The following is a 12,542-nucleotide window of genomic DNA, read 5'->3' on the forward strand; positions in this document are numbered from 1 at the left end:
TGACAAACTACACACTGTTCAGTCAGGTATTTGTTTGAGCCCTCCCCATGGAGAGAGAGAGAGAGAGAGAGAGAGAGAGAGAGAGAGAGAGAGAGAGAGAGAGAGAGAGAGAGAGAGAGAGAGAGAGAGAGAGAGAGAGAGAGAGAGAGAGAGAATGTGTGCGTGTGAGAGTGAGTAAGAGAATAGAGCTGCTGTCAAATTGCAGAGTTCTGTTGCCATCTAGTGGCTATTATATTATATTGCAGCTGTGTAAGTAATAAAGAAAACATTGCAAAGATGTGGAAAAAAGCGACAATGCCTTTTCAAGCCTGTAAAATTATTTTAATCGGTATAAATATTCACATGGAGAAAAGTCAAACATCAGTAGAATGATTTAGTGAAACATTAATGACAAAATGGAACAAATACTGCACTGCATAACGAATCTGACAAGATGAGCAGGTGTAATGATTAAATAAAATTATGTTTCCTCATTTTCCAGTTCAATACCGAAAAACGAGTCAGTGTTTTGCCTTATTTATTTTTTCTCATCATGAAAATAACAATTGACTGCATATAATGACAAATCAATAATGACAAATAATTACTTTATGTATTATAAACACATGTACATATGAATGAAAAATAACAATGGTTCAAAAACATCACCGGCCACTGTTTGGATTTCTTCTTTTTATTCCAAATAAGTTACAAACCCCTATTTTAGTAGTGTGCTTAGTACCAAAACAATATAGATGCTGTGTTCACATACATGTGTGTGAATGTATCACAGTGTATATATTACATGTGCATATATTACACATACATATATATACACACACATAACTACATGTATGAAAGCACATATACATACAGTACAACTCACAGTCATATCATGCAGGCAGACACACAGACTCTCTAGAGTCTCCACTTGTTGCTATTGGTTACTTTAACTTGCACCATTCTGCATCCCCCTTTAAATAAAGTAAATACTCATGAGTCAACAAAAAATTGTCAAATGAGAGAATAGCAGTAACATCAAGTGTAAGCAGAGGACTGAGAAGATATGAATCATAAAGGTTTAACAGGGAATTGCCATGATCCTTTTACACAGTTCATCAAAAAACACAGCCAGCTGCTCTGAAAATCCCATGGGGAAAGCAGAATGAGGTTTAATCCAGATTTTGTTTTTGAGAGAAAGCTATAATTTCCTTGCATCAGGAAAATGCTAAATTTTTTTTTCAATAATGTACACAGCCACAAGTGTTTACTTACACATATCGCAAAGTGTGTCAAGCGTTTTAATCTCCCAAACCACCTGAATCTCCAAACAAAACCCTTGAGTTTGACTTTTGGAGCCGAGACAAAGCATTCATTCCTTGACATCACTATGTACAACACCAGAAAACTTTTTTCTTCTCCAAGCCATTATTATCATAGAAAGAAGCAAAGATCTGACAGTAAACTCACAGAAAGACAGAGATGGACACTACAGGAAAAGGTGCAGCAATTATAGGACCTTTGGCCCTGATGAGAATTAGACCCTTTTAGGATACCAGATGTACCATTTTCACACTGCTCACCCATAAATTACTGAACAGCACTGTGCTGGCTTGTTGCACTTCCACCATGAATGCTAGAAGCAGCACAACTTGGCACAGTACGAAAGAATATGTAGTCAAAAGTGGAAATACTGGAACAGTGCCCCAAATTATTATGATTATATTTTCAACCTGCCATCGTTATTTTAGGCATGCCATTATTGGCGAAGATACAAAAAATGTCTAAACACATCTAGATCTGTTATTTGCGCTATTTTTGAAAGAGGGCATACAGTAAGTGGTTAACATAGGAATACACAAACGTTGACAGGCAGCATTTGTGTCCCTTCCAAGTGTAAGAGTGAGATGACCAGAATATGAATGTTCCATAGGCCAAAATCAAAGAAGATCACTATCACAATACTTGGTCTTTTGACTACATATACTGTAGCATGAGTTTCCCCATGTAATTAATTTTTATAAGTCAGTTGTTAAAGGAGATTTTTGCTCAAGAGATCTTTTTTTAATGAACTAAGCCTGTGAAAAGGGCATCTACTGTACATCTCAAAGAGGAAGATAAATATGCCTGAGAACTGTATTAGTGAAAAGCATTCAAGTTTTTCAATACTTGACAGAACAGGTCCGGCCTCAATTCACTTTCTTCACAATAAACGCCTTCACATTTATGTAAGTGACACAATATGTTGGCCTTCTGATATCAAAGGTTGTCCAACAATTGAATTGGAAGCAAATCAAATTACTAAATTAATAAGAGAAAGTGAATTGAAGCCCTATATTCATTTACAACCTTGCTTAGCTAAATGCAGAGAAAGAAGGGTGTTGGAGGGCTGGAGTTTCCTCAGTGTTTTGCTTTTAAACAAGGAACCTAACGAAGAGGACACCATCAAATATCGATCATGAAACCAATGCTTGGAAGTCATGGCAGTATACATGGAGTCAACTCCCATGTCACTCTAAAGCTCTTTGTGGTTTGTCCTCTTCCAATTGGTTCCTTGCCTTCATTAGACCATCAGTACATTCAAGAATGTTCCAAGGAGGCGGCATGCTTTAGTGTCTTTTTGCATCCATATGACAAGCATAGCCATTCTAGATCTTGTTGCTGAATGTTTTTAGCTACTGAGGAACATACCTGCTGCGGGTGCTTGGCCTAAACATTCTAAAGTCATATAAATTAGATATAAAAACGTTTATTGTCATGACTTTAAATGCCAGAGCCACAAAGGTGCATGTTAGCACACACTCTCACTCTCACTCTCATTGAGCAAGCACCCAGCAGGTGTATAAAACTAAATTGAGAAGGTTGTTCCTTCCACAGTGAAGAGTGCTAGTTAACAGTGCTTAAGCCTTTATTGATTGATTACCACTGAGTTTAGTGTAAGTGTACCACAGTCCTCTCAAAGCAACACTTCATATGGTCACTCCAACTCTCACACTTACAGAAATGGACAGACTTGAATCCAACAGGTGTGTTTGATTTCTGTGTGCTGATATTTTCAGCTAAACCTTTACTTTCCTGTCAAAGGACGTTTTGCATAATGGTTTCACTAACCAATGGAAACAATGACAAAAGTGTCTTGGACACGTACAGTATTTAGAAAGAAAACTCCTATTGGAATCAGGTCTGGTAGCATAGTAGGGTTCTTCAAATACAGTACAGTGATTTTGTTGTTATTATTGTGTGTTTGGTCCCTGGGAGAGAAGCTACTGCAGGCTGTAAGTTTGATAAGGTAAGAAAAGGTGATGTACTGTAAGGTGTACACACAACAGAGTTTCACACAGGTTCTGGTTTCTTCCTAGGCTACATTTCCAAAAATGCTGCTGTTCTCTAAAAACAAAATGAACTATTAAGTTAAACTCATGATTTTCATTTACCTTTATGGGTCAAACACACTTCATAACCATTCAGCCCATAACTTTCATTCAAAACCCATTCTATGTATAACTTCAAAAACAAATTATGCTCAGGTGGGAAAAAAGAAAATCTGCTTTTTCCCCATAATCCCTGAAAAGCTGATGCTTTTAAAATAAAAGGTTTCCACCTGACATCAGAGACAAGCAAATTAGTACTAAATCAAGAGAAAGATACTCTTGGTAAAAGGGAAGCTCTTGTGAAATCTAGGCCAGTTTGATTTTGACTTCAGTGACATGTCATTTGAGTGTCGGAGGGAATCAAATTGAGAGGGAATCAAATTCTGTCCATTATGCAACTATGAACACCTACTAAAGCTTTTTCCTTATTTAATTAGAATCCATATTATACTACATGAAACCTCAGTTGTTCTTCATATGACATGAACTAGACTTGAGGTTTGTGAGTTAAATACTCCTCAATACTACCTCAAATTCAAATACATACATATCCGTCATTTTCCTCAGATTAAAACTTGAGGCTAGATTTTTTTGTTGCTCACCTTCAATTTTATATAACCTCATATTAAAATGAAGTCTTTTTCAGCCTCTTCCCCGGAGTCTGACGATTTATTGCCGCCTCGCGTGTCCTTGTCTTTGTCCTGGCTGGGGGATCTGTCCTTTGTCTTGAATGGAGGATGATGGTCGTCAGAGTTGGTCCGGTGAGGGCTGGGTCGCTGAGAACAATCTGACACAGGCACTGTCCTCACTGCAGAGAGAGAGACAGAGACAGGGACAGAGACAGAGAGAAGACGACGGAGGTGAAGTGTGTTGGTTAATAGTATGCTTAAAGTCTACCATATACGTAGGTTGCTGACAGAAGAAAACAACAAGCACTGTAAGATGGAAGTTTCCCAGACTTTAAACGCTGGGGCTGTATGTATGAACACAAATGGGGTGGCAAAGGGAGTAGCTAACGTGTGCGTCTACTACCCAGACACCGCCCCTCACCTTATCAAACAGACTATTAACCTTCACATGTGAAGGTATATAGTATATGTGTGAAAGGATAACACCGGACCTGATTCTTCTGACATTTTCCTGGGTTCATGTGTGAAAACCATTAAGGGGAGAAAGGGGAGATGAGAGAAAAGAAAAAAAGTGGGAAGAAGGGAATGAAAGAAAACAAGAGGGTAGTGAAGGGGGAGGGTGACAAGAAACACATTAGTTATCCCACGACTATACTTGGCGTGACCCCATTGCTTAGCTATGTTTCATTCCATTGGCGGCCATAGCTATGTTTCACTCATTTAAAATCAGCCGGACCCCGACTGATATCCAAGAATTAGCCCCACATTAGCTGTTGAAATGGACCCCGAGCTGTGGCCTCCACTCAAGGCTTCAAAATATGACTTGTTTGGTCAACATATAATTTGGATAATTTATGCGAGTGCAAATAATTGCTGTGGTGCAACCAGAACGGGATGTAGAGTGAACAAAAAACATCCAGAAAAATAAACGCACCGTCCCTTCTGAGCTGACAGTAACTCTGGTACTATGGTAGCGCGGTGACAACAATGTCGATAAAGTGCCGACATTCTGGCACTTTATGTGTGATCTCACCATGTGTCATAAAGTTAGTCTTGCGTTGCCTGCCACAAATTTCAAATGTTTCCGCTCATACAGTCTGGGACTCGGAAGCTCTGATCATGATTAAAATATAAAGCGGATGTGAAGCCTCCTCCCCACTTTCGTTTAGTCTTTACAGTCGCGCAAATTTATCCTAATATAAATCAAGATAATCTAAGCATATATTGCTTGATGCTAAGCAGAAATGGAAATTCAAAAATAAAATGTAAAGATATTTTCGTGAACGGAAGTGCCAGCTTCCGCTCTCGGATTTTGGGAGGTGTAGTTCCAGACTCTATATAGCATTCGGAGATTGTGGAATAGTTGTCTGGCTACGCAAGACTATCATAAAGTAGCATACATGTTTTTCCAAGTATTTTCAAGTTGAGAAACAAGACGAGATGATTGTGGAGAGAAACTGTCTCTCCTACTGTGAATGAGCGGAGCTGCTCCTGTCCTCTGTGTGTGTGTGTGTGTGTGTGTGTGTGTGTGTGTGTGTGTGTGTGTGTGTGTGTGTGTGTGTGTGTGTGTGTGTGTGTGTGTGTGTGTGTGTGTGTGTGTGTGTGTGTGTGTGTGTGTGTGTGTGTGTGTGTGTGTGTGTGTGTGTGTCCTTTGAGATAAAGACAAAATCAGACAGAATTTAAGTCAAAGGAGGACAGAGAAAGCAAGTCAGGGATGAAGAGAAAAGACCTACCATACAAAAAGAGAGAATTTAAGCCAGAGAGAGAGCTAAAGACAATGTAGACAGAGTGAAAACTTATCTTTCACCTCATCTGTGTTTGCGTGTGTGCGTGCGAAATAAAATAAAATCTGTATTCGGCTTTGTTGGGCGTCTATGCGAACACAATTGGCCAGTGTTCGGGGGAAGGAAGCCGGGCAGGGAGGGTGATATTGGTCATTGCAAGTACTCCCACAGGCTGAGGCTGGGGCGGCACTCAGCGAGGAGTCTTGAGCGGGAGGAGTAGGACGAAGGCCCTACGACCCCCCGGTGGGGGCTCCTAACTGGCAGGTGAGTCAGTAGGATACAACAGCAGTGACAACACAGAAATGTGCGTGGGGAGGAATTAATTGGCATAACGACTAAATTGGGAAGAAAAAGGGGGTAAAAAATAATTGGCTACTCTAAATAGTAAAAAAAGGTTTGTGGCCTTACTGGCCTACCTTCCTGAGCTGCTGTAGTGGTTTTATGTGCACTGGATTGCCCTTCTTTATCTTTCTCTGATGATCCCCTCTTCAGATTGGAAGGGAGAACTGCAACCTTAGGAGAAACACTGCCACTGCTGGTGGAGTCTGAACTGTCATCTGCCAGGGAGAAAGGCAGGCAAAGAACTAAGGACAAGGACTCAAACGTCTCTGTAACAACATCTACATAATGTGAATAAATATGGGTATCGATGTACGATTATCCAATAAAGGCACAAATTACTGGAACCAAAATTGGTATTTAAAGATGCACTATTTTGGAGTCACAACAAAAAAATATGAATTATTATATTACACCAAGCCATAATGCTAATGACCAATATGTCCAATTTTAAATAGTTCCAAAGATACAGTGCTCAGTATTACACATGGAAATTACGTAAGCAACTTAATAAATAAATACAAATACTTCTTCTAGAACAACAATTCTCTTTTATTTCGTTCTTATGTTTATAAGAACTATGCCACTGAAATCAATCCAAGGAGTGATCCAAAGGAGTACCATCAACTGGAGTATTTCAATGTAATTAGATCAATGTTTTAGATCACTACTTCTCAAAGTGGGGTCCAGGGACCCCCAGGGGTCCTTGGGGGGCAGCGGGTCCCCGGAAAAAATTGCTAATATAGCATCAATCTATTTAATCACTTTAACCCTATATGCAACACGTTGAGCTTTTTTTTAAAATCATGTTAACAACGCAAATGCTGGCACAGAATCTCATCAGATAGGGTTTCGCGGCCAAATGCATATTATTTGGGGGTCCTTGACATGAAAATGTAAGCTTCCACTGTACAGACCTATGCTCTTGCTACTTGTGGTCCTTGGCTTCTGTGGGATGCTGGGACGTGCGGCTAGGGCTGGCTTGCTCCCCTGGGGCAAGGGGGGCTTGGGGCTGACTAGCCCCCCAGCAGTGGTGGAAGACGAGGTGGCACGCAGACGAAGAGACGTTTCAGGCTTGGCCTCAGCGCGAGGAGACGTCTTCTCAGGGGAACCGGTGGTCACAGGGTCGGACTTACCCACTGAACCACTGGGTGATGACGACCGGCACTCTGGAGCGGTACTCTGGGGCTTGGCTGCTTACACACAGTGAAGTAGTACACATATTTGTCTTTGAAACGTTAAAAGTTAAAAAGTCATAAGTATCCAAAAATATAAATACTCAATTAAAGTAGCAGTAATCGAGTGAATGTACTTTGTTACAGTCCACCACTGATTTCTACACGTGTACAGTGAAATCCATGTGCACGGCGTTAAACTGTAAACAAATGGACCTTTTATTTTATTTTATTTTTATCCCACGATTTTTGTAACCCATTTTTTCACCCATTGCCAATTGCCTAAGCTGTAATCCTGGGAGCTACTCTCCCTCCGCCAGCCTGGGGAGAGCCCCGAACTGAGCTCATGCTTCCTTCAATGTATGAGGAGTGAGCAGGCACTACGTCTCCGGTGGGACGTAGCGTGTGGAAGCAACACGTAATTCCAACCAGTTCCTTTACCCTCCATCAGGCGCCCCGGCTGACCAGTATAGAGACCAGGATTACTGCATGTTTTTGTGAGGGTATCTACCCTAGGGGACACGGGGAGAACATGCTAACTCCACACAGAAAGGCCCTTGTGCCAACCCCACCTTGTATGTATGGGCACTGATGACGCGGAGGAGAGAACACGCCCCCAGCGCCCACAGCTTCCCCAGTGGGAATCGAACCCAGGACCTTGTAGCTGTGAGGCGAAAGCGCCACCGTGCCACTACAAATGGACCTTTTAAGGGCCTACTTGGTTACATCTGTACACTTTCTGTGTTATATATGCAATGTAAAAGAAGTTGATGTCGATATTCTTTCAAATCTACGGAGTATCAAAAAAAAAATTAAACCATGAAAATAAAAACATGCATCTTAATAAAATAAAGAACCAAAAACATTATAATAATAATACAAAATAAACAGCTGAAGAGTTAATCATACTTAATTGTTTATTGTTATGTATTGTAGGATGACTGGTTACTGCATGTAACTGAGGAATTCGTTTTTCCAGAAAATACAAATATTAGTTTAATAAAAAGAAATAAATTATAGGTAGCTCACCGGTACCATTGCTGTCAGTTCTGTCGGGGCTGGAAGACTGAAGGAGATAGAAAAACGTTGGGCTAGCAACATCAGCGCTGATGTGCAGTTTGGCATTACTTTATACAAATAAATAACTGTAGTCCCGAGTTTCCAGAAGGTGGCAGTACCCGTTTCCTATTCCGTTTCAGATTTCCATAACTTTGTGTGATTAGCACGGCAATAGATTTGAACCAGAACCACAATGTGTTATGCCACCCTCTGGAAACCCATGACTACTATGATGCACAGAGCCTATTGCAATGGAACACTTTAACAGGAAGGGGGCAGCCTTGTGTAATGAATGTTAATGTCACAGCTCACACAACCAATTCTTACAGGAGTCATCTGTTTCTAGCATGCAAACACACACCTGGCAGTTAGCCCCATCAAACAGATGGCAGGCAGCTTTAGGCCAACAGATACAGGGCCAAAGAAAGCCCATCACTGCAAACACCATAAACCTCTTAACATATTCCCTCTGTTTTTCACACACAAAAACACACAGAGCATTAAAGGATCATAAAAATGTTCTGGCATGTTTAGGCCATTTACTACAACTCAGAGTTCACTTGACATCGCTTCCGACCATTTTGCATAGCATCAATAGGGTATGAAAATCTACTTGAGTATTAGAGAAATTGAAATTGATAATCCAACACAGTTAACTTTATTTCCCCTTTATTTTTTGTCAAAGGTATGCTAGCTATTGCTATGCATTGTAAAGCGTGGGTTCATTTTAAAAGTAAGACTGAAAATAGTCTTGCACAATGATATTTAACCAACATTGACTCAATTATTCAGGTGAGTTCTGTAACTTTTCTATGACTCAGGAGAGAATGTGAACACAATGATGGTGTGGTCCTTTAACATAGTGGTGACCTGCTGGTCACATCCAGCAGTGACGGGGGACAGTTAAACCTACTGACCTAATGTATGACTATGGCTAGAATGAGATCTATTTGACAGGACACACTCACACACTCACACTCACACACACACACACACACACACACCCCCCCACACACACACACACACACACACACCTAATGAACCCTTGCTTTCACTCGCTCATTCACTTTCTCTCAGTAGCTACTGGCTACCATTGATATGGCACCCGGGGTGTTAGGGTCTTGCTCAGGGACACTTTGACATATAGACTAATATAGCCTAATAGAGCACAGTTACGTAGATCTGCTGATAGACCCACACTCACACATGTGTTTCTTGTTTCACACCTCTCACCTGGAATCCCACAGTTTGTGGTTGCTGAACAAAAACAACCACTTTCAACTTGACGGAACACTATGCAACCAAAAAAAAAAAAAAACAAACAAACAGAAGTCTCGCTAGACGAGATTGAAATCTCGAGATTGAAATCTCGTCTAGCGAGACTTCTGTTTTAAAAAAAAATTTGGGACTGTTCTGTCACTATGAACGTCAGATCTCACAAAAAAAATAATAAAAAAAAGCTGTTAAAATATGTGATCTAACCTAAGGCCTATCCGCGCACCTTTTAAGCTGTGGCGGCTCAGGGGTGGAGTTATGAAAATTTTCTACTGTACCATTCATCCTAAGATATCATAACGTCATAGAAAAGGTAAGAAAACTTTAGTCCAAAATTCTCCTTTAAGTTCCATGGCCTTTTCCATGTGTCAAAAAATCTGAGCTGGAGTGAAAACACTGTTGCTACAGTGAAAAAAAGCACAACAGCGGCTGTATTTCATTAGGATGCTGAAGAAGGCCGGACTCAGTCCTCAGCTTTTTTAACAGTTTTTTTTCCTGCCACTGTGCAATTAGTAGCCGAGGACATTAAGGACGGCAGTCAATATATGACAGATGATGAATCATGACAGATGAACTGAATCATGACAGATGAACTGAATCAATTAATTGCACTATTATTATTTGCACTGTTCCTTAGTCAGACAATGAAGTATGTTTTTTTTAATTCTATTTGCCTACAGTGTATATAGTCTCGTAATCATGATGGTGTCGCTTGATTTAGATTTTGTGCACTTTCTCTCTGTACGTACATTTACACATTTATGTACAGATAAAATGTACACATTTACAATAACTCTTATGCACTGTACCAGTAAGCAGTAAGAAGAAATACCTAGATAAGATAAACGAAAATCCTCTCTCACCTTATGTGCTCTCCTCTCCTGTTTGGCTTTCATCTCGGCCAGGAGGCCGCTACCCATCACCTGCACTCCAGGGTAGCGTCTGCCGCCCTGAGGACTGCCCTTTCCATCTGAACCTTCCCACAGCTCATCCATGGAGTCTGGGGTCCTCAACTCCTCTGAGCGATCTGAGCTGCTGCTGTAATCTGTAGGCTGGGAACGACTCTGGGCCTCTCTGGACTCCCTGAAGAAGATAAGACAAGAGATATTAGTCTGGAGAGAACAAGACAAGGGATATTAGTAGGCCTGCCTGTCACAATTATTACATAATCGCCTAATCGCGATTATTTGAGATAATCACAATTATTTTTGCATAATCGTAATAATCGTTTCCAGTTTTTTTTCATACATTTTCAAACATTTTCCAAAAATAATAAATAAATATTGTTTTTACATTTTTTTTTAAGTATAAAATGATCAAATATGTCAGTAATTACTTTGTATATTTAAGTTATTCTTCATATTCTGCCCTGTGCAACCTGGGCGGTTTCTTTGGATTCCTTGAAAAGTTACATAATCCTTTCAGAGCACACCCAATTTGATCACTGGATAGCTTAATGGTTTCAAACACATACACTTTTCCACAGCCTATCTCTTACTACACAATCCTCCTAAACAATCCTCCTAAATTCTCATTGAAGCAATGCAGCCCTGATTTGCTGTGTAATTTAAGAATGAATGTATGGACAGGACAAATCTTCCCAAATCCTCTTGAACTCACCTGGACTTTGGCTCCAGTGGTGGACTCTTAACAGCTGTCTTTGGTGAGGAGGGCTCCTCTGGGATGCTGGAGGGTATAGTTGGAAGGCCTACAGAGGCTGAAGATGTGCCTGAGGACGGAGTGGCTGCTTGGCTCTTCTCCGACTTCTCTGATTTATCCTGTTTGTCACCTTTATCAAATTTGGAGCGTGACTTGATGAGGTTTAGGAATCCCCCTTTACTTTTCTTCTTCTCTCCGTCCTGAGAGTCTGAGCTCTTCAGAGAACGCCTCACAGGAGAGAAAGAAAGTTGGACAGAAAAGAAAGAGGTATGGAAGTAACAGTGGAGAGAAGGTTTACAAAGTGACTGACTTATTAATAATGAGTAATGAGAACAAGAGTGTCATTAATGATGCACTGAGCACCATCATCCCATAAAATACGTAGTTCTTACTTGGCATCCATCTTGGTGACCTTCTTGGAAAAGAATTCATCAACACCCTCATCCACCCTTCCCATGAGGCCATTCTGTTCCCCGTCCAGAGATGGAGCGCTGCTGATTTGCTAATAGAGCACAAAAAAATACATCAGAAGGAAAATCTGAGGTTGCCCAAGATACATTTTGGTTCTCTCCTTGTATCGGACACATTGTCTGCATTCGGGGAAATTTCTCTGTTCATTTTCATAACTTTATCTGCTTGTTTTTGATGGTAACCTGGTTCTATATACTCACAGGTATCTTGCTGGACTGGGTCTTCTTGTTTCTGCGGGGTCGTAGTTTGGTGAAGTGCTGAAGCTTCTTGCCCTCCTCAGATGGTAGTTCCCCCATCCCCCCTGATGCCCCACGCTTGTGCTTGCGTGAGGCCTGAGATGAGGGAGCAGGGTGTTGAGAGGATGTAGATGTTTCATCCATATGGACTGGGACATCTTCCAGGGCCTTGTCCAGGTCAAACTCCATTTCTATTGGTTGGAGGATCAATCAGATAGTTGCTACTATTAGATAATGAATGTTTTTATAATATACATATATATACACACACACACACACACACACACACACACACACACACACACACACACACACACACACAAGCGGTTGGATCCACTAAGATCTGCTTCATTTCAATCAGAAGAGTTATCCAAAGCAAACAAAATCAAGGCACACCTACATACTGTATCTTAATTATGTAGAACATTTTATCATATTGTATTCAGAGATATTCCAGCACATGCGTACGCACACACACACAATTGGCCAAATTAAAACTTGTTGATGTGAATTCAGAAATAATAATTAGAAATGTAACAATAAGCCTACAAAAAACACTAGTAGG

General features: G+C 40.6%; 1 protein-coding gene across 2 annotated transcripts in view; it reads right to left on the bottom strand.

Moving 5' to 3' along the window:
* Nucleotides 1-316: 316 nt before the first annotated feature.
* The window catches only part of LOC308084574 (F-actin-uncapping protein LRRC16A-like), a 91,373-nt gene continuing 79,147 nt past the window's right edge, over nucleotides 317-12,542 (bottom strand). The window contains exons 31-38 of one of the 2 annotated variants that reach the window (XM_080427285.1): nucleotides 11,942-12,168; nucleotides 11,663-11,772; nucleotides 11,232-11,498; nucleotides 10,475-10,694; nucleotides 8,307-8,343; nucleotides 7,020-7,295; nucleotides 6,180-6,320; nucleotides 317-4,158 (exon numbers count right to left, since the gene is read on the bottom strand). In XM_080427285.1, the coding sequence (XP_080283411.1) occupies nucleotides 3,971-4,158; nucleotides 6,180-6,320; nucleotides 7,020-7,295; nucleotides 8,307-8,343; nucleotides 10,475-10,694; nucleotides 11,232-11,498; nucleotides 11,663-11,772; nucleotides 11,942-12,168 (1,466 nt within the window). In that variant the 3' untranslated portion in view covers nucleotides 317-3,970. The remainder of the gene's footprint in view (nucleotides 4,159-6,179; nucleotides 6,321-7,019; nucleotides 7,296-8,306; nucleotides 8,344-10,474; nucleotides 10,695-11,231; nucleotides 11,499-11,662; nucleotides 11,773-11,941; nucleotides 12,169-12,542) is intronic. The other variant, XM_080427286.1, reaches the window with a different exon arrangement.

This window comes from Gymnoscopelus braueri (genome assembly GCF_963280865.1).
Source record: "Gymnoscopelus braueri genome assembly, chromosome: 4".
NCBI classification, from domain to species: Eukaryota; Metazoa; Chordata; class Actinopteri; order Myctophiformes; family Myctophidae; genus Gymnoscopelus; species Gymnoscopelus braueri.